The following is a 20,485-nucleotide window of genomic DNA, read 5'->3' on the forward strand; positions in this document are numbered from 1 at the left end:
AATAAAATAATAATAATTAAAACAGGGTGAGTCCAAGACTATCCCAGGATACCTGGCTTCCACTGCACTGAGGAGGAAGCCACAGTGGGTGGGGGTCCCCAGACCTGGCAATGGGAAGGCACTGCCCAAGCTCTGCTCTTCTTCCAAGAATCCTGATGTTAACGCAGACTCCCCACCCCAGCCTTGCTGCCCCTACTCCCAAAAAGCAAGAAGCACAGTAGCTGCACCCAGGGCTGGGTGTCCACATCCCACCTTCTCTGGGCTGGGCTCTCATGGAGGAGGGGCTGCAGCAGAGACCCCAGGCTGCCCAGGCCGCCCAGGCCGAGAGAGACAGAGACTCAGAGGCAGGCGGAGGATGTGAAGCAACTTTAATCGCCACCCTCAGACAGGGCAGCAGGAGTGTCTCAAGCACGGGGCTGTTCCACCCCCTGGGAGCTGCCTGGGGCCAGCCCCTCAGTTCTGGCTGTAGCATGTTCCCCATCCTGGCTCCCCGGGTCTCCATAGGGAGTGTCCAGGGACCCTCAGTCTCCAGGGCCACTTCTGCAGGAGCTCGGGTTCGAGGTTCCACGTGGCCAGAAGAACTCAGGTCTCTGAGGGCTGGTGTGCCTGCGTACCCATCCGCATCACTGCTCTCCTCCTGCCCGGCTGTGCCCAGGGCTGGGTGACGGTGCTGGCAAGTGCTTGTCCTCAGGGCAGCGAGGTCTTCCGTTCTGACAGCAGCAGGGACTCCTTCATGGCCACCAGTAGCCCCAGCGGGCGGAGGCGCTCCTGGGCTCGGAGCCAGGACAAAAGGAGGAGGGTGACGGCGACCAGGCTTGCACTGAGCACCGCTGTGGGGAACAGATGGACAGAGGTATAGGAAGGGGGAAGGCAAGAGCCCCCACACCCACCAAGCTCGGCACACACGGGGATAGGAGTTCTGCAGCTCATCCCTCCCCACCCGCCTCCCCTGAATCCCCGGAGCTCTAAGCCCCGAGTGTGGGAGGGTAAGTCCATCTTACCAGCAGCTGCAATAACCCCATAGACACCTGGGCTTCCAGACTGGTTCCCGGCAGAGGAGGACGTGACATTCTCGACAGAGGTGACACTCTCCGGGGTCACAGGGGGCCCCGTGGTTGTGGCATCCCCTTTCAGGAGGGTCTCGTTGGTTCCTGCAATAAGCCCAGGCGTTCAGTAGCTGAGGAGAGAGCACTGAAGGCATGAGGGGGCCAGGTGCCCAGCGGAGCCCTTGGGGTTTATCCTCCAACCAACGCAGGCTGGGTGAAGTTGACTGCTGCCTGTAATCATGTCTTTTTGTTTTGTTTTGTTTTGTTTGGAGAAGGAGTCTGGCTCTGTCACCCAGGCTGGAGTGCAGCGGTACGGTATCTGCTCACTGCAACCTCTGCCTCCTGAGTTCAAACGATTCTCCTGTCTCAGCCTCCCCAGTAGCTGGGATTACAGGCACGTGCCACCACATCTGGTTAACTTGTATTTTTGGCAAAGATGGGAGTTCGTCATGTTGGCCAGAGTGGTCTCAAACACCTCACCTCAGGTGATCCACCTGCCTCGGCCTCCCAAAGTGCTGGGATTACAGGTGTGAGCCACCGCGCCCGGCCTTTTTTTTTTTTTTTTTTTTTAGATGGAGTTTCGCTGTCACCCATACTGGTGTGCAGTAGCACAATCTCAGCTCACTGCAACCTCCGCCTCCCAGATTCAAGTGATTCTCCTGCCTCAGCCTCCTGAGTAGCTTGGATTACAGGTGTGTGCCACCACGCCCATATAAATTTTTTGTATTTTTAGTAGAGACAGGGTGTCGCAATGTTGGACAGGCTGGTCTCGAAATCCTGACCTCAAATGATCTGCCCGCCTTGGCCTCCCAGAGTGCTGGGATTACAGGCATGAGCCACCGCGCCCGGCCCCTAATGATGTCTTGCCCCTCCTACAGGGATGCAGGCACAGGCAAAGGCATGTGTCCACGCCCCCAGCCTGGCCACGCCCCAGCAGGCAGCGGGTGTGCCCATCTACCCACCAGTCCACCCCACCCCCGCAGGTGCGTACCACAGCCGAGCTCATCGCTGGAGTCAGGACAGTCTGGGTGGCCGTCGCAGCGCCACGTGAGTGGAATGCAGTCATCGCTCAGCGTGCAACGGAGCTCGCCTGCTGGGCAGGCCGGGCGGCTGCAGTTGCGCAGTTTCTTGTCGGTTCTCCCGGAGCAGTCACTGACGCCCGTGCAGGGGCAGGGGAGGCCAGGGGGCGGTGGGCATTGCCCGTTCTGGGTACACGGCTCAATCCCTGGGGCACAGGGTTGGTCAGGTCCCAAATGTCCACCCAAGAAGGCCCAGGTACTCCCTGCAACCCCGTCCCCTGCAAGCCCCACCCTCTAGGAACAGCTGAGCCCAAAAAATGCTCCCTTCCTAAGGCTCCGCCCCCTGCAACTGTTAACTCCACCCTCTAAGGACAGGCCTCCCTGCAAGTTCTTCCCCCAAGACCCCACTAGCTCTACCTTCCTACAAGCCCACTTTATTCTTTTTGTTTGTTTGTTTGTTTCTTTTGAGACGGAGTCTCGCTCTGTCGCCCAAGCTGGAGTGCAGTGGCCGGATCTCAGCTCACTGCAAGCTCCGCCTCCCGGGTTTACGCCATTCTCCTGTCTCAGCCTCCCAAGTAGCTGGGACTACAGGCACTCGCCACCTTGCCCGGCTAGTTTTTTGTATTTTTTAGTAGAGATGGGGTTTCACCAGGTTAGCCAGGATGGTCTTGATCTCCTGACCTCGTGATCCGCCCGTCTCAGCCTCCCAAAGTGCTGGAATTACAGGCTTGAGCCACCGCGCCCGGCCTCTTTTTTTTTTTTTTTTTTTGAGATGGAGTCTCCCTTTACCACCCAGGCTGCAGTGCAGTGGCGCAATCTCAGCTCACTGCAACCTCCACCTCCCAGGGTCAAGTGATTCTCCTGCCTCAGCCTCCTGACTAGCTGGGATTACAGAGGCCTGCACCACATCCGGCTAACTTTTGTATTTTTAGTAGAGATGGTTTCACTGTGTTGGCCAGGCTGGTCTCGAACTCCTGACCTCAAGTGATCCGCCTGCCTCGGCCTCCCAAAATACTGGGATTACACGTGTGAGTCACTGCACCTGGCTCCCTCCCTCTCTTCCTTCCCTCCCTCCCTCTTTCCTTCTTTCTTCCTTTCTTTCCTTTTTCTTTTTTTTTTTTTTTTTTTCTTTCTTTTTTTTCCTGAGACAGAGTCTTACTCTGTTGCCCAGGCTGGAGTGCACTGGCACAATCCTAGCTCACTGCAGCCTCAACCTCCCAGGATCAAGTGATCGATCCTCCCACCCTAGCCTCCCAAAGTGCTGGGATTGCAGGCATGAGCCACTGCGCCCAGCTCAAGCTCATCTTAGACCCTGCTTCTTCTTATGACCCACAGACTCAAGTCGCACCCATCCCTGTGGCCCTGCCTCTCCCACAAGCTCCACCTCCGTGTGCCTGGCCCCTAACAGCCCACCCTCAGGCCCACCCCCTGTAAGCCCGCCCTGGGGCGTGGCCACTCACTGCACTCCTCCTCATCGCTGCCATCGCTGCAGTCGAAGTCCCTGTCACAGCGCCAGGTGAGGGGCACGCATAAGCCACTGGTGCGGCACTGGAACTTGGTGGGTGGGCACGAGCCTGAGCTGGGGCCTGCGAGAGGGATGCAAATGAAGCCTGGGAAGCTGGAGGCTGGACCCTCCTCCAAGAGCACAGCAGCCACTGGCTGTGACTCGCAGGAGACGGGTGAAGTCCTGGGATGTAGGAACCACACTGGCGGCTGCTTGTTACTGAGCCCCTAGTACAAGTGCGGTTCAGAGTGTGGCAGTTCCTGGGCTCACCAAGAGCCCCACCGGGCAGGTGCTACTGCACTCCCCAGGTTACAGAGAAAGGAACTAAGAGGAGGCTACAGAGCTGGTGGCAGAGGCTGGGTGCGGTGGCTCATGCCTGTAATCTCAGCACTTTGGGAGGCCGAAGCAGGTGGATCACTTGAGGTCACTGAGACCAGCCTGGCCTACATGGTGAAACCCCATCTCTATTAAAAATACAAAAATTAGCTGGGCGTGGTGGTGCGTGCACTGTAATGCCAGCTACTCGGGAGGCTGAAGCATGAGAACTGCTTAAACCTGGGAGATACAGGTTGCAACGAGCCGAAATCATACCGCTGCACTCCAGCCTGGGCCACAGAGCAAGACTCCATCGCCACAAAAAAAAAAAAAAAGAGCTGGTGGTGGAGTTGGGGTTCGAACTCAGGTCTCACTGATCCCAGAGTTTTCACCAGGCTCCTTACAGCGAGATGATCTACCCAGGAGACCTCTAAACTCAGTGGTTAAAGAGACTGGGGGACAGACCATTTTTCCACATGCCCTGGGTCAAGCTCACGGGCTCAGGTTAGCAGGGAGGGTGTATCTCCTCTAGGTAGCAAAAGGGAAACTGAGGCACTGGGTAGAAAACCTGCTCAGTCACCAAGTCCTGTTGCCTCGCCTCCTGAATTCCTCCCAGACCTATCACTTTCCCCATCCTAAATGTGTCAGCTCCTCACCAGAGCCCCAGGCCCCAAGGTCCATTAGGACACCAGAGAGCTGCCCTTCCTGCTCTCCTCTCTACACCCTGTGTTTTCCCCTCAATTTTCAGATCTCAGCTGATTTCCTGGGACGGTTCTCAAGTCCCTCTCAGAGACCTAGGAAGCACTGCCTCCCACGTCTGACAACTGTCCTCAAAGCCCTGGTCATGCCTGTCCACCCACAGACTGGACAGTCTGTGGAGGTCAGGGCTGTGACCTGGCTGCCTAAACCCAGGGCAGTGCCTGATCATAAGTGGACACAGGTCACATAAGGGTTCAAGCTGGGTCCAGAGAAGATCCAGGCTGTCCTAGATTCTGAGCAGGGAAGCTTAGCTGTTTGCCGACCTGGAGAGGCACAGAGGGGCCTGGAACCTGGGTCAAGGAACAGAGGAAGGGAGTGGCCTTCAAGGCTTCCTCCTGGGTGCGGCCAGGAGAGGTGGCAATTCTGCCACCTGGCTTGGCTTCACTCTGCCAGGGCGTTTAACCTCTTCCACCTTTACCCACCAGCCATGAGCCTCCAACCCCCCACTGCCCACAGTCAGCCCCTCCCCGGCCATCAGGCCCAATTGCACCTGCTTGCCACACGGTCCCTGAGCTCTGTGGAGCCCAGAAGAGCTGTGGACAAACCAGAGCCAGCTTCCTTCCCTGCCCCCAAGGGGTCTGGCAGCCTCCAGGTGTGGCTCTCCACCCAGGCCCAGACTTCCACAGCCCTGACACCTCTGACCTCCCTTCACTGGCCTGCTGGAGTGTGTGTCCCTCTGCAAAGTGGACAGCAGAGCACAGCAGTCCCCGCCTCATAGGGTGGTAAGCCTGACAGGAGTTAGAGTGACCAGTGACTTTCCCTCCTGGCCTCAGTTTTCTCACATGTAAAAGGGGTATGCTGGGAATCCCTACCTCAACATCCTGAGGACAAAGAGACTGTGTATAGAGTTTTGTCCTGTAATCCCAGCACTTTGGGAGGCTGAGGCAGGCGGAACACTTGAGGTCAGGAGTTCGAGACCAGCCTGGCCAACATGGTGAAACCCCATCTCTACTAAAAATACAAAAATTAGCCGGGCATGGTGGTGGTGCCTGTAGTCCCAGCTACTCGGGAGGCTGAGGCAGGAGAATGGCATGAACCCGGCGGGCGGAGCTTGCAGTGAGTGGAGATTGCACCACACTCCAGCCTGGGCAACAGAGCGAGACTCCGTCTCAAAACAAAAAAAACAACAAAAAAACTTTTGTACTTGGTTAACGTGAACCCTGCCTCCTTTAAAAAAAAAAAAACAAAAAACCAGGAACATTTAGCGTGAATGTCAGGGACTTTGGGATGAGTCCAGGGACCTAGAAAGTGCAGAATGCACAAAGGAGCTGGGAAAGTGTGTGAGCTTGAGCCCAGAGCTGCAAGTTGGGAGTGCCTGTGTGCACAGGGAAGCGACTTCAACCCTCCCAGCTGCCTCTAGGAGTATCAGAGAGGGAGCCCGTCCCTACTGGCCACCACCAATACCACTTAGGCCAGGGCGAACATGCCCACGGGGGTATACTGAACTTGTGACCCCAGTCTCTGCGAGGGCCTGGAGTAGCATGGGGGGAGAGACCTCGCGTTCTCCAATGATGGAGGACAAAGGAGAGACGGTCGCGGAACGGTCACAAGGCCTGGGCGCGAGGGTTTGCAAGGCAAAGGTGCGAGAGGCACCACGTGACCCGCCCTGCGTGATTAGCGGTCGGACAATCTGAACCTGCTAAGAGCTTTCCTGACCACGCTGGCATGAAGGGCGGCTTGGAGGTGACAATGGGGCACGACAGAGCAGAGCAGGTGTGGAGAGGGTGCACAGTGCCGGGGCAAAACCGTTAAAGGCAGGTGGAGGCACCCTCTCCCCCTCCCCCAGCATGGGGTCTCCCTAGCTCCAGCCCGCGCCTTCCCGCAAGCGATTAAGTCCAAGTCCACGTGCTGGGGGAGTGTCATGGACGGACGTGCGGTGCAACCAATGGCGAGGCGCTGTCGGAGCGCGGGGGCGGCGCGAATCCTCACGAAAGGTGGGAGCCTGCTCTGCCGGGGGTCACTCACCTGAGGCCTGGGCAGAGGTCCGGGTGGAAAGCGGGGTGGCGGCGACCTCCAGGCCTAGTCCGAGGCCGAGCAGCAGCCGCAGCGCCAAGCCTAGAGCCCCTGTTCGCTGCGCTCCACCCCGCGCCATCCAACCGCTGGTCGAGCTGTCCCCACAGCTGCGCCGGCCACGCGCCGTCCGGACCTCGCTCTTATCCCTGCGCACGCGCACGCGCGGGGCGGAGGCGGGGCCCAAGCCCCCGAGTCCCGCTGCGCCCGCGGCTACGAGTACCGTAAATGTCAGAATAGGAGGAAAAAGAGAATTACAGGCCCGTCCCCCACTTTCCCCAGTGACGAGATCAGTCGAAAGGTATGGAGGCCGCTTGAAGTCAGAAACTTCTGGGGATGGAAAGGAATTTGCTGGTGTTCATTTGGATTATTTCCCGTTCCATGTGAGGACTGCTGCAAACGTTACTGCCTCGTGATCCTCTTTAATATGGCAGCCACGCCCCTCAGGCACTCCCCATTTCCTCCCACATCTCACTGCTTTTGTGGCGCCGACAGTTAATTTATTTTATTTACTTATTCTGGTTTATTGCCCGAGTCCCCATAGAATGCCAGCTACTGGAAGGCAGGGATCTTCTATTGCTCACTGCTTTATTCTCAGGGCCTGACACATAGTGCCTCACTCACAGTAGGCTCTTAGTAATTTGGTGAGTAAATGAATAAATGAAACGTCCATTCTCGGAGTCGGGTTGCTTGGGGGAAAAAAAGGAAAGGAAATTAATTAATTTAATTAAATAATAAAGGCCGGGAGCGATGGGTCACGCGTGTAATCCCAGCACTTTGGGAAGCAGAGGTGGGCATATCTCTTGAGCCCAGGAGTTGGAGATCAGCCTGGGCAACACAGCAAGTCCCCGCCCGCCTCAAGAAAAAAGAAAATTAGCTGGACATGGTGGCTGTAACTTGTAGTCCCAGCTATTCAGGAGGCAGTGAGCTGAGACCACATCATTGAACTCCAGCCTTGGTGACACAGACTTCATCTCAAAAAAAAAAAAAAGTCGTGTTCATAAAACTTGGTTCAGACGCCGTTAGTGGCATGCCTTGCCTAGGGTCTTGCCCTCCTTGTGGCCTCTGCACACCCTGCCTGGTCTTACTCTCCCTCCTGACCTTTCTGAATGTGATTCATCCTTTTGCCCCAAGCAGAATGCCTCCTCCTTGGGCTGTTAGCCTTTGTAGGACCCACTCTGGGACACTTGTACCTGCTGCCTGCAGCCGTGGCCTTTCCCCTTCCAGAGGGCAGGGCCGGCTCAGCACCCTCTCGATCCACAGCTGATCTTTTCTAGCTGCTGAAGGGGCGGGGCTGTGCCCTGGGGAAGCCATGACGCTCCCCTGCTTAGGGTCACTGGGTGGCTCCTGCGGCCAGACTTGGCCACCCTCCCTTTGCAGATTTCTGTCTCCTCCCCAGGAACCAGCTGCCTTTCTCTTCTGGGGCGAACTCATTCTCATCCCACAGTCCCAGCGTAATGGTTTCTGGCTCAGGGAGGCCTTTCCTGATCTGCCCTAGGTTTGCTGTGAGCAGCCCTCACTGTCCTTTGCCTTCCCCGTTGAGCTGCAGGGTGACCAAGGTCAAGCAGCAGCCTCAGTGGAAGGTGCTGAGGAAGGTTCATGTAAGAAGCGGCTGGGGGAGCCCTCAAGAGATGGAAGTTAGGCCGGGCGTGGTGGTTCATGCCTGTAATCCCAACACTTTGGGAGGCAGAGGCGGGCAGATCACTTGAGGTCAGGAGTTTGAGACCAGCCTGGCCAACATGGCGAAGCCCTGTCTCTACTAAAAATACAAAAATTAGCTGGGCATGGTTGCACACACCCGAAGTCCCAGCTACTTGGGAGGCTAAAGCAAGAGAATCACTTGAACCCAGGAGATGGAGCTTGCAGTGAGCTAAGATCACACCACTGCACTCAACCTAGGTGACAGAGCAAGACTCTGTCTCAAACAGAAATTTAAAAAAGAGATGGAAGGCCAGGCGCGGTGGTTCACACCTGTAATCTCAGCACTTTGGGAGGCCGAGGCAGGTGGATCACCTGAGGTCAGGAGTTCAAGACCAGCCTGGCCAACATGGTGAAACACCGTCTCTACTAAAAATACAAAAGATTAGCTGGGCTTGGTAGCAGGCGCCTGTAATCCCAGCTACTTGGGAGGCTGAGGCAGAAGAATCACTTGAACCCAGGAGACGGAGGTTACAGTGAGCTGTGATCATGCCATTGCACTCCAGCCTGGGCAACAAGAGCAAAACTCCGTCTCAAAAAGAAAAAAAAGATGAAAGTGAGAAGTCTGTGGCTGGACTACTGAGCACCCACACATATACCCCTTACCCCACCCGACTGGTCTTCACGATCAATGCTCCTCAACAGCCAGTGCTCCTGGAGTCCAACCTCCCACAAGGATCACCCATCCCCACCACTCTCAAGGTCAGAGCCTGGCCTTTGGGGGAAAGGGCAGTTCTGTCTCCAGGGTCTCTGCACCCAGAGACAGCGTCTCTCCCACCCCTGGAGTGCCAACAGAGTTGGGAGACTCGGCACTGACTTCACCCCAAAATCCAAGTTAGCTGGGTATTGCTTAAAATCAGAGGCCAGGTGTGGTGGCTCACACCTGTAATCCCAGCACTTTGAGAGGTGAAGGCAGGTGGATCACCTGAGGTCAGGAATTTGAGACCAGCCTGGCCATCTCTACAAAAAAAAAAAAAAAAATTAGCCAGTTATGGTGGTGCACACCTGTAGTCCCAGCTACTCGGGAGGATGAGGCAGGAGAATTGCTTGAGCCCAGGAGGCAGAGGTTGCAGTGACCCGAGATCACACCATTGCACTCCAGCCTGGGCGACAAGCATAAAACTCTGGCTCCTGCAGCCAGATTTCTGTCTCCTCCCCAGGAACCAGCTGCCTTCCTTCTGGAGCGAACTCATTCCCATCCCACAGCCCCAGCACAATGGTTTCGGGCTCAAGGAGGCCTTTCCTGATCTGCCCTAGGTCTGCCTTCCTGTGAGCAGCCCTCACCGTCCTTTGCCTTCCCCGCTGAGCTGCAGGGTGACCAAGGTCAAGTAGGGGCCTCAGCAGGAAGGTCTAAAAATTAAAAATAAAATCAGGGCCGGGCACGGTGGCTCATGCCAGTAATCCCAGCACTTTGGGAGGTCAAGGCAGGAGGATCGCTTGATGCCAGGAGTTCAAGCTCAGCCTAGGAAACACGGTGAGACTCTGTCTCTATTTTTTTATTTTTTAAAGTAAAACTAGAAGTGATACCCGCGCTCTATGTATTCGTCATAAATTAGGTCACATTCTCCCTGGAGGGAAACCAAGGAGGCAAAGTAGTCAGGTGGCCCTGAGGGCGCGGTGTCACAGGTAAGGCTGGTCCGAGGACAGCTCCCACCTCTTTATGGGAGGAGCTGGAGTCACCGCCTTCTTCTCAGTGGCTGCTACAGCAGAGCTGGAGGAGGGAAAGACTTCAGTGAGGGTTTCCAAAGAACAGTGTGGAAAGATCTGAGGGCGCCCACACCTGCCCCAGTACAAACACACCCACAGGGACTTTCTGGACCTGCAGGGCGGACAGCAGGACAGACTGCAAGACAGACAGCAGGACAGACAGCAGGGGGTTCCAGAATGCCAGCCCCTCCAACGCGGCCCCTCAGAGGGTCAGCCGACGCCAGGTGGGAGCTGGCAAGCCCCCTCTCTCCCTCGAGCCCTGGGTGAACCCCCTGCCGTGGCCCCCAGGCCCAGAACCCACTGTGGAGAGCTGGGCTCCTCCCTTCCCACTTCTGGTCTCCAGTGTATACAAGGCCCCCACCCCCATTCCTGCTGCCCCTCAAAACAGGTTGCTGGCAAAAGGGCCAAGCAATCAAGTGACACTGGCCTCAGGGACTGGGCAAGATCTGCATGGCAGGTGCAACGGTGTGGGCACAGAGCCAGGAAGATGAGGCACCGCCCTCAGGAAGACTCAGGCTGCTGGGGCTGAGGATCCATACGCAAATGGCAACTGCAAAACGCATCTCTGGCCCAGAGCTGGCCAAAAGGGAGCCCCCAGGAGACCCTGTGCTGACAAGTCCAAGACCAGCACCCTCCCCTCTCACCCCGCCCACCTGAGCCTGTGGGGCCTAGAGCTGGAGAGACTCACCTCACAGCCTAAGCAAGAAACGAAGCAGGAGATGGAGGAGGTGCCCCAGGGGTGGAGGCACAGGACCCCCCAGGAGCCTCAAGGAAGTGGAAGAGGCGGAAGTGGCCTCCCTGGGAAATGCAGACATCTCTGGGGGTATGGCAAGGGGCTGCGTGGGAACAAGGTAGTTTGCCACACTCCGCTGCTGGACTCCAGTGAATCAGAAGGTGACAACAAGGACCACTCCACTGACTATTCAGAATTCTTGCTTTTTGAGACACGGTCTTGCTCTATCGCCCAGGCTGGTATGCAGTGGCACAATCTCAGTTCACTGCAACCTCCGCCTCCCAAGCTTGAGTGATTCTCTTGCTTCAGCCTCCCAAGTAGCTGGGATTACAGGTGTGCACCATCACTCCCGGCTAATTTTTGTGTTTTCTTTCTTGTTTATTATTTATGAGACAGGGTCTCACTTTGTCACCCAGGCTGGAGTGCACTGGTGCGATCTCAGCTTAATGAAGCTTCCTTGACCTCGCAGGTTCAAGAGATCCTTCTGCCTCAGCCCTTCAAGTAGCTGGGACTACGGGCACACGCCACCACACCCGGCTAATTTTTGTATTTTTTTGTAGAGATGGGGTTTCACCGTGCTGCTCAGGCTGGTCTTGAACTTCTGGGCTCAAACAATACACCCACCTCGGCCTCCCAAAGTGCTGGGATTACAGGCAAGAGCCACAGCGCCCCTAACTTTTGTATTTCAGTAGAAGCAGGGTTTCGCCACGTTGGCCAGGCTGGTCTTGATCTCCTGACCCCTAGTGTTCTGCTCACCTCGGCCTCCCAAAGTGCTGGGATTATAGGCGTGAGCTACCATACCCAGCCTAAAAATTTTTTAATGAGACAGGGTCTCGCTGTGTTACTCAAACAGGTCTAGAACTCAAGCAATCCTCACACCTCAGCTTCCCGAATCACTGGGATTACAGGCACACACCACCGCGCCTGGCCTATTCACAGAGTTCTAAGTACCGAGCAGGCCCTGCCTGGCCTCATCACCTCTCAGATCTCAGCACACTGCAAGTCTAGCATCCCTGTTTTACACAGGAAGAAACCAAGGCTCAAGAAGGCGGAGACTGCCCACACCGTGAGTCGTCTGTAGAACCCAGACCCCAGTGGGAATCCAGGCAAACTGGTTTGAAATCCTGCTTCTGCTGCCGGGCGTGGTGGCTCACACCTGTAATCCCAGCACTTTGGGAGGCTGAGGCGGGCGGATCACGAGGTCAGGAGATCGATTCCATGGTAAAACCCCATCTCTACTAAAAATAAAAAATTAGCCGGATGCGGCAGAGGGTGCCTGTATCCCAGCTACTCGGGAGGCTGAGGCAGGAGAATGGTGTGAACCCAGGTGGCGGAGCTTGCAGTGAGCTGAGATCGTGCCACTGCACTCCAGCCTCAGCGACAGCACGAGACTCTGTCTCAAAAAAAAAAAAAAAAGAAATCCTGCTTCTGCTTACCGCTGCCTGTGTGACCCAGGCCAGTCACTTGGTTTCTGTGAGCCTCGATTTCCTCTTCTGCAAGAGGGGCCATCACCATCTAACTGGTGGAGTTATTAGGAGGTAGGCAGGACACTGACTCTGTGCCAGGCTCCCTTCTAAGAGTTTACAAATATTAATTATGAGGACTAACCCTCATAACAGCTTTCTGAAGTAGATACTATTAGAGTCCCCATTTAATTAAGAGAAGGCACCTGAAACCAGGGACCAAACTAGTTTTGGAGAGGAATCCAAGGTTTATACAACTCCCTCTCTGAGAATAATACATGGCCAGGCGCGGTGGCTAACGCCTGTAATTCCAGCACTTTGGGAGGCCAAGACCAGGAGATCACATGAGGTCAGGAGTTCAAGACCAGCTGACCAACATGGTGAAACCCCAACTCTACTAAAAATACAAAATTAGCCTGGCATGGTGGCACGCGCCTATAATCCCAGCTACTTGGGAGGCTGAGGCAGGAGAATTGCTTGATCCTAGGAAGTGGAGGTTGCAGCGAGCCAAAACCGCACCACCGCATTCCAGCCTGTGCAACAAGAGTGTGACACTGTTTCAAAATAAATAAATAAAATAGGCTGGGCGCGGTGGCTCAAGCCTGTAATCCCAGCACTTTGGGAGGCCGAGACGGGCGGATCACAAGGTCAGGAGATCGAGACCATCCTGGCTAACATGGTGAAACCCCGTCTCTACTAAAAATACAAAAAACTAGCCGGGCGAGGTGGCGGGCGCCTGTAGTCCCAGCTACTCGGGAGGCTGAGGCAGGAGAATGGCGTAAACCCGGGAGGCGGAGCTTGCAGTGAGCTGAGATCCGGCCACTGCACTCCAGCCTGGGCGACAGAGCAAGACTCCGTCTCAAAAAAAAATAATAATAATAAATAAATAAATAAATAAAATAAGAATTCATAGTTACATAAACAGTAATGTCTCAGCTTTTCACAGGGCCCTTGGAGGGACCCCGGAACTTCATGTTTTGTAGGATGCCCAGTCCTGGCTGAGGTGCTAACCTCTACCCTCCACTGGGTTGGACTAAATGAGCTCTTCCTGAGCATGGTGACTCTCACCTGTAGTCCCAGCTACTCGGGAGGCCAAGGCAGGAGGATCGCTTGAGCCCAGGAGTTTGAGAACAGCCTGGGCAACAGAGCACGACCCCATCTCTACAAAACATTTAAAAATTAACCCAGCATGAAGGCCGGGTACAGTGGCTCACACTTGTAATTCCAGTACTTTGGGAGGCCGAGGCAGGCGGATCACGAGGTCAGGAGATCAAGACCATCCTGGCTAACATGGTGAAATCCCATCTCTACTAAAAATATAAAAACTTAGCCAGGCATGGTGGTGGGCAACTGTAGTCCCAGCTACATGAGAGGCTGAGGCAGGAGAATGGCGTCAACCTGGGAGACAGAGCTTGCAGTGAGCCGAGATCATGCCACTGCACTCCAGCCTGGGCAACATGGCAAGACTCTGTCTCAAAAAAAAAAACAAAAAAACAAAAAAAACAGGCCAGGCACGGTGGCTCACGCCTTTAATCCCAGCACTTTCGGAGGCCGAACTGGGTGGATCATGAGGTCAGGAGTTCAAGACCAGGCTGGCCAAGATGGTGAAACCCCATCTCCACTGAAAATACAAAAATTAGCTGGGCGTGGTGGTAGGCACCTGTAATCCCAGCTACTCGGGAGGCTGAGGCAGGAGAATCACTTGAACCTGGGAAGCGGAGGCTGCAGTGAGCCAAGATCACGCCACTGCACTCCAGCCTGGGCAACCGAGTGAGACTCTGTCTCAAAAAAAAAATTAACCCAGCAAGGTGGCATTAATCTGTAATACCAATTACTGGGGAGGCCAAGGAAGGAGGGGAGGATCACTTCAGCCCAGGAGTTCAAGGCTGCAGTGAGCAATGATCGCGCCATTGCACTTCATCCTGGGCGACAGAGCAAGACTCTGTCTCTAAAAACAAGCAAATGAGCTCTCGGACAAAAAGCTCCCAGCAGCACCGTTCCTGATGCAATTGATGCTTACTGAGTAGGATCTTGACAAGCACCCTTCCCACAAGTTGGGGAGAGAGAGTGGGTTGCAGGAGGGGGCCGTGGGGGCTGTGGTGAGCTAACGCTGGAGATCCTCACCTCTCTGCTGGCTTGCCTGACACCAGCGCCTTCTGCGAGGACATGATGACGGAAGGGGGCACAGATTCCCGGCGGCCATCGCGAGTGCAATAGTAATTATTGGAGAGCTTGTGGTTAGGACCCACAGGGAGCTTGGGAGGAGGCTGAGTTCTGAGGGGAAAAAACAGCAGCATTGAAGCAAAGGGACAGTCACTGTCATGGCCCTGCTGTGGGTCCCTGCCACTTCGGTCACAAAATGTAGGATCTACAGCCAGCCACTGGGATAGGCCACAGGCTGGGGGTGTCCCTTGGTACACTGGCAGGGACATATGCCTGGGGAGGGGTCCTGGGGCCAGAAGCAGATGGCAGCCCCTGCTCTGGATGTGACGATGCCAGGGACCCCACCAGTCCCGAATGTGATGGGTACAGAGGACCTTTTCTGAGGTTCCCAAGGCCCAGGACATGTTCCCACGCCCCCCACCCCACGGCTGAGCTTGGCAGCCAGCCTCACCTGATTTAGCCCACTCTGAGTGGCTTTTTCCCCTAAGGCCAGGCTCTGGACGCCCTGCGTTTCCTGTTATCTCAGGAAGTCTCTGAAGAACCCTGCTAGGATCAAGGCCCATTACTCAAAGAACACCTTGGCCTTGGAACCTGTCCAGATCTCTGCATTTCCTGCCACCATGTGGCCAGGCAACTCCTCTCTGGAGCCCAGAGAGGGGTGAACAGAGCTCGGTCTTGGCTTGAACTAAACCCTGGGCTGGATTTACCTGGAAGCCTGAGGCCTTAAAAGAAATGCTCAAGCCGGGCGCGGTGGCTCAAGCCTGTAATCCCAGCACTTTGGGAGGCCGAGGCGGGCGGATCACGAGGTCAGGAGATCGAGACCATCCTGACTAACACGGTGAAACCCTGTCTCTACTAAAAAATACAAAAAAACTAGCCGGGCGAGGTGGCAGGTGCCTGTAGTCCCAGCTACTCGGGAGGCTGAGGCAGGAGAATGGCGTAAACCTGGGAGGCAGAGCTTGCAGTGAGCTGAGATCCGGCCACTGCACTCCAGCCTGGGCGACAGAGCGAGACTCCGTCTCAAAAACAAAAAACAAAACAAAAGAAATGCTCAAAACAAGGATGGGCACGGTGGCTCATGCCTGTAATCCCAGCACTTTGGGAGGCCAAGGTGGGTGGATCACTTGAGGTCAGGAGTTCGAAACCAGCCTGGCCAACATTGCAAACCCCCATCTCTACTAAAATACAAAAATTAGCCAAGCATGGTGGTAGCAGGCAGAGGTTGCAGTGAGCTGAGATCACCCCACTACACTCCAGCCTGGGCGACAGAGCAAGACTCCATCTCAAAAACAAAAAAAAAAGCTCAAAACAAAAGAGGGGCTTTCCAGAGAGAGGGGGCAGAGAAGAGCAAAAACCGTAAATTGATCTGTTTCTACTTAGCCATGTTTCTAAATTACTTTTTTGTCTGGGAACTGTTTTGCCAGAATTAAATTTTTTTCTGAGGCAGTGATCATACGCACTGCAGCCTGGATGATATATGCAATCACATGATCGCTTGAGGCGTGATCATAGCTCAGTGCAGCCTCAATCTCCTGGGCTCAAGCAATGCTCCCACCTCAGCCTCTCAAGCAGCTGGAACTACAGGGGCACACCACCACATCCAGCTCGTTTTTCTCAAGTAGCTGGAACTACAAGTACACACTACCACATCTGGCTAATTTTTCTATTGTGTTTGTGGAGTTGGGGGTCTTGCTATGTTGCCCAGGTTGATGTCGAATTCCTGGCCTTAAGTTATCCTCTCTCACCTTGGCCTCCCAAAGTGTTGGGATGACAGGCGTGAGCCACCAATCATTGTATTTTTTAAAAATAAGAAACATAAAGTAAAAAATGTTTAATATTAAAAGCAATATATTACGTGAAAGACTTTGCTTAAGGAGGCTGGATGTGGTGGTTCATACCTTGGGAGGCCAAGGTGGAAGGATTGCTTGAGGCCAGGGGTGGTTTTTTTTGTTTTGTTTTGTTTTTTTGTTTTGAGATGGAGTCTTGCTCTGTCGCCAGGCTGGAGTACAGTGGTGTGATCTCGGCTCACTGCAACCTCTGCCTCCCAAGTTCAAGCGATTCTCCTGCCTCAGCCTCCCAAGTAGTTGGGACTACAGGCGAGCGCCACCATGTCAGCTAATTTTTGTATTTTTTTTTTTTTTTTTTGAGACGGAGTCTTGCTCTGTCACCCAGGCTGGAGTACAGTGGTGCGATCTCGGCTCACTGCAACCTCTGCCTCCCAAGTTCAAGCGATTCTCCTGCCTCAGCCTCCCAAGTAGTTGGGACTACAGGCGAGCGCCACCATGTCAGCTAATTTTTGTATTTTTTTTTTTTTTTTTTGAGACGGAGTCTTGCTCTGTCACCCAGGCTGGAGTGCAGTGGCACGATCTCGGCTCACTGCAAGCTCCGACTCCTGGGTTCACGCCATTCTCCTGCCTCAGCCTCCCGAGTAGCTGGGACTACAGGCGCCCGCCACCACGCCTGGCTAATTTTTTGTGTTTTTAGTAGAGACGGGGTTTCACTGTGTTAGTCAGCATGATCTCGATCTCCTGACCTCGTGATCCGCCCACCTCGGCCTCCCAAAGTGCTGGGATTACAGGCGTGAGCTACCGCGCCCAGCTTAATTTTTGTATTTTTAATAGAGACAGGGTTTCACTATGTTGGCCAGGCTGTTCTCAAACTCCTGACCTTGTGATCCGCCTGCCTCAGCCTCCCAAAGTGCCAGGATTACAAGCATGAGCCACTGTGCCTGGCCAGAGGCCAGGAGTTTAAGACCAGATTGGGCAACATGATAAGACTTTCTCTATAAAAAATTTTAAAAATTAGCCAGGTACGGTAACATGTGACTGTAGTCCCAGTTACTTGGGAGGCTGGAACAGGAGGATCACTTATGCCTGGGAGTTCGAGGCTGCAGTGAGCTATGATTGTGCCGCTGCACTCCAGCCTGGGTGACAGAGACTCAATCTCAAAAAACAAAAACAAACATCCAGATGAATCACTAGAGGGCGCCATCATCCTAAAAAAGTCAAAACTTTTACAAAGCCATTTCCTCAACTGGCCCACAACTACCCTGATAGAAAACCAACTGGGGGATTGTGGGGGTGGCGGGGACAGCATCAGGAAGAATAGCTAATGGATGCCGGGCTTAATACCTAAGTGATAAGTTGATCTTTGTAGCAAACTACCATGGCACATGTTTACCTTTGTAACGAAACTGCAAATGTACCCCAAAAGTTAACATTAAAGTTGAAAACAAAAAAAATTTGATACTTCTAATATTTGGAATTAGTCACAACATGTAGGCATTCACATAAATTTGGTTATTTTAATGCTATTTTTCTTCCTTTCATTATAATCCTCAATGACTGCCTTACCTCTGCCTATCCCTTTGACTTCACAGACTATACCATTATCCCTTTCCCTCAATGGGTTCCATCCATAATGGCCTCCTTCCTACTCAGGCTCTGTCCAGCCTGACAGTCTTAGCCCTTCCTGTTCCCTCTGCTCAGAATGTTTTTTCTTTTCTTTTCTTTTTTTTTTTTTTTGTAATTTTTTTGAGGTAGAGTATTGTTCTGTCGCCCAGGCTGGAGTGCAGTAGTGCGTTCTCAGCTCACTGCAACCTCCACCTCCCAGGTTCAAGCGATTCTCCTGCCTCAACCTCCCAAGTAGCTGCGACTACCGGTGCTCGCCACCATGCCCGGCTAACTTTTGTATTTTTACCGAAGAGGGGGTTTCACTATGTTTCACTGCGTTGGCCAGGCTGATCTCAAACTCCTGACCTCGTGATCTGCCTGCCTTGGCCTCCCAAAGTGCTGGGATCATAGGCATGAGCCACCGTGCCCGGCCAGAATGCTTTTTTAATAATTATTCTTTGAATGGGTCCTTCCCATCATTCAGGCGACTTAACTGTCATTCCCGAAGAAAGATCTTTCCCAATCATCTGACTTTACGTGGCCACCCTCCAGCTTCCACTCATTTTGTTTTGTTTTCAAAGTATTCCAGAACAATACTATCTGCTGTGTTTGTTTCCCTACTAAGCTTCTCCCTAGGATGTGGTGTCCATGAAAGGAATGTGGATAAGAACTTTCCTGGTTCACAAAGTTAAACCCAAGGCTGAGGTCATACATGACAGGGGCTTGTAAATATCAACTAATATTTTAATATAAATGAGTCTGAAATCAGGACACTTCTGGGTTCAAGTCCCCGCTGCCACTTTCTAGCTTCTGAGTGACTTCAGGCAAATGATTTAGCTTCTCTGGACCTCTTTTTTCATCTGTAGCTTGGGGATAACACTGACTAACATGGTCACACTGAGCACTGCAAATCTAGCCTGATTCCCACTCAGAATGCACGCCCGGCCTCGCTGTTCCAGGAGGGCTGTCTCCGGAGTTCAGCAAGGTTAAAGGCAAACCTCTGCCTCCACAGCCTGGCAGGGGACTGGTGGCAGGATATCAGTCCTGCGTTTCAGGGGTCTAAAGGAACATAGATTTTGTTTTTGGTGGAGAAAGGACAGAGCCAGAGGCTGGGCAGCGAGCGGGGCCTGCTCACCGCTTGGAGATCTCCTGGTAGCGCAGCTGCAGCTTCCCCTGCAGGTCTTGCTGTGGGAAGAGGAAAGGGGAGGTCGGCCTGCAAGGCACCCCAATAGAAAGGAAAGGACAGGGCGAGAGACCAGGGATGGCCCGGGGATGCGCATTTTGAGGGAAGGCAGGGGATGAACACTCGGGGAAAGGGATGTGGGTCCTGCAGGTGAAGAGGAAAGCCGGGGTCCGGGCCCACAAGATCCAAAGCTAAGAAGGTCGGGGACTGGGGAAATCCCAGGCCTGAGTGGTTCCCAGGAGAGGAGAGGGTCCCGGGCTAAAGGGGTCACGAGTTGGGGGTTCCTAGGGAGATTCGGGGACAGCGAAGGGTCCCGGTTTAGGAGGGAGGTGAGGAGCAGGAGCGGGTCCAGAAACACGGAGCCCGAAGCCCCCCATGGTACGGCCTTGTCCGCCCCGCGCACCCCAGACGCCCAGTTCCGCAGCCGCTGGATGAGACGGGTGGCGGACGCCATCTTCCGTCCGAGATGCTGAAGGGCGCCGCCAGTGACGTCTCCACCGCAGGGGCTGCTGGGAAAGACGCGGTGTGGTCTCGCGAGACAGGAGTAGGCGGGGCTAGGATGTCCTATAAAGTCTCTCTACGAAGCACGTGACTTCTCTCCGCCAGACAGCCGCTGTGCCGCCATCATGGACACCAGCCGTGTGCAGCCTATCAAGCTCGCCAGGGTGAGGTGGGGGCCCGAATTTGGGGGCAGGGGAAGGGAGTGGAGGAGCCGAACGGGCCAGGTCTGAACCCAGCTTCTTTCCTCCAGGTCACTAAGGTCCTGGGCAGGACCGGCTCTCAGGGACAGTGCACGCAGGTAATCGGGTGGGGGCATTTGGCCGACTGCCGGGGACCTAAACCGCTACCCTGTCCTAATCCCTGCCAGCCGGAATCCGGGAACCGATGCTCATTTCATCCCAGGGTTCTGATGGTTCCCTTTAACGATCTGTGTTTTGGGCCCTACACGTTCTCTGAATTCGTATCTCCTTCCCACTTCGCGGTGCCTTTCCGCGGCTCGCCCTAACTTCTTCCTCCCCTCCCTGGTGGGGACCCGTAGGTGCGCGTGGAATTCATGGACGACACGAGCCGCTCTATCATCCGCAATGTGAAAGGCCCCGTGCGCGAAGGCGACGTGCTCACCCTGTTGGAGTCAGAGCGAGAAGCCCGGAGGTTGCGCTGAGCTTGCCTGCTCGCTGGTGGGTGCAGAGGACACCCCTTTGATAAACCCTTGGTTGGTGGTAGGGAGGCTTCGTTAAGCCCAGGGTGAGAGGGTTTGGGAAGCACAGTCTACAGAGACTGACCAGAGGGAGGCGGGAGTTTGCCAATTGCTGCAGGGCCTGTCAGCATCTCATGTTTGGTTCTGTTTACAGGGTCTTGGATGTTGGGTTCGACCACTTGGCCGATGGGATTGGTGTGTCACAATCTGCTCCTTTATTTTTTGCCCGCCACGCGGAATTGAGATGCTCCTTTAAATAAAGCGTTTGTGTTTCAAGTTAACTTGGGTTCTTGTC

The 20,485-nt window shown here is 54.4% G+C and overlaps 3 protein-coding genes and 1 long non-coding RNA gene across 5 annotated transcripts; 1 reads left to right on the forward strand and 3 right to left on the reverse strand.

Moving 5' to 3' along the window:
- Positions 1-351: 351 nt before the first annotated feature.
- CD320 (CD320 molecule) lies at positions 352-6,770 on the reverse strand. The gene is made up of 5 exons (XM_015440621.4): positions 6,609-6,770; positions 3,526-3,651; positions 2,038-2,271; positions 1,002-1,151; positions 352-830 (listed from the first exon to the last, which is right to left on the reverse strand). Exons 1-5 carry the CDS (start codon positions 6,733-6,735, stop codon positions 688-690), a joined length of 780 nt encoding a protein of 259 aa, XP_015296107.4. The 5' UTR covers positions 6,736-6,770; the 3' UTR covers positions 352-687.
- Positions 6,771-7,227: 457 nt separating this feature from the next.
- LOC141409197 (uncharacterized) lies at positions 7,228-9,307 on the reverse strand. The gene is made up of 2 exons (XR_012428329.1): positions 9,235-9,307; positions 7,228-7,342 (listed from the first exon to the last, which is right to left on the reverse strand). It is a non-coding gene; the product is annotated as an uncharacterized lncRNA (long non-coding RNA).
- A 525-nt stretch (positions 9,308-9,832) lies between these two features.
- NDUFA7 (NADH:ubiquinone oxidoreductase subunit A7) lies at positions 9,833-19,463 on the reverse strand. 2 transcript variants are annotated; one of them, XR_001486898.4, is made up of 5 exons: positions 19,396-19,463; positions 18,945-18,994; positions 14,379-14,528; positions 10,747-10,894; positions 9,833-10,062 (listed from the first exon to the last, which is right to left on the reverse strand). XR_001486898.4 is itself a non-coding variant. In XM_045380168.3 (4 exons), the coding sequence occupies exons 1-4, from the start codon at positions 19,444-19,446 to the stop codon at positions 9,972-9,974; spliced, it is 342 nt and encodes a 113-aa protein (XP_045236103.1). In that variant the 5' UTR covers positions 19,447-19,463; the 3' UTR covers positions 9,833-9,971. The 2 variants fall into 2 exon arrangements, 1 of the variants encoding a protein (XP_045236103.1); XM_045380168.3 differs by lacking the exon at positions 10,747-10,894.
- Positions 19,464-19,587: 124 nt separating this feature from the next.
- Positions 19,588-20,468, forward strand: RPS28 (ribosomal protein S28). Its single transcript, XM_005587829.5, has 4 exons — positions 19,588-19,657; positions 19,744-19,791; positions 20,032-20,170; positions 20,345-20,468. The coding sequence occupies exons 1-3, from the start codon at positions 19,619-19,621 to the stop codon at positions 20,152-20,154; spliced, it is 210 nt and encodes a 69-aa protein (XP_005587886.1). The 5' UTR covers positions 19,588-19,618; the 3' UTR covers positions 20,155-20,170; positions 20,345-20,468.
- Positions 20,469-20,485: the final 17 nt, after the last annotated feature.

This window comes from Macaca fascicularis, chromosome 19 (assembly GCF_037993035.2).
Source record: "Macaca fascicularis isolate 582-1 chromosome 19, T2T-MFA8v1.1".
Classification (NCBI taxonomy): domain Eukaryota; kingdom Metazoa; phylum Chordata; class Mammalia; order Primates; family Cercopithecidae; genus Macaca; species Macaca fascicularis.

Excerpts from the sequence above, each read along its gene's own strand:
- CD320 (XM_015440621.4), bottom strand. The coding sequence starts at position 6,735 with ATGGCGCGGGGTGGAGCGCAGCGAACAGGGGCTCTAGGCTTGGCGCTG. Across the intron at positions 3,652-6,608 it reads GACCTCTGCCCAGGCCTCAG|GCCCCAGCTCAGGCTCGTGC; the intron begins GTGAGTGACCCC and ends TCCCTCTCGCAG. Across the intron at positions 1,152-2,037 it reads CAGCGATGAGCTCGGCTGTG|GAACCAACGAGACCCTCCTG; the intron begins GTACGCACCTGC and ends GGCTTATTGCAG.
- NDUFA7 (XM_045380168.3), bottom strand. The coding sequence starts at position 19,446 with ATGGCGTCCGCCACCCGTCTCATCCAGCGGCTGCGGAACTGGGCGTCT. Across the intron at positions 18,995-19,395 it reads TGCGGAACTGGGCGTCTGGG|CAAGACCTGCAGGGGAAGCT; the intron begins GTGCGCGGGGCG and ends CTCTTCCCACAG. Across the intron at positions 10,063-14,378 it reads TCAGGCAAGCCAGCAGAGAG|CTCTGCTGTAGCAGCCACTG; the intron begins GTGAGGATCTCC and ends TCCCTCCTCCAG.
- RPS28 (XM_005587829.5), top strand. The coding sequence starts at position 19,619 with ATGGACACCAGCCGTGTGCAGCCTATCAAGCTCGCCAGG. Across the intron at positions 19,658-19,743 it reads AGCCTATCAAGCTCGCCAGG|GTCACTAAGGTCCTGGGCAG; the intron begins GTGAGGTGGGGG and ends TCTTTCCTCCAG. Across the intron at positions 19,792-20,031 it reads CTCAGGGACAGTGCACGCAG|GTGCGCGTGGAATTCATGGA; the intron begins GTAATCGGGTGG and ends GGGGACCCGTAG.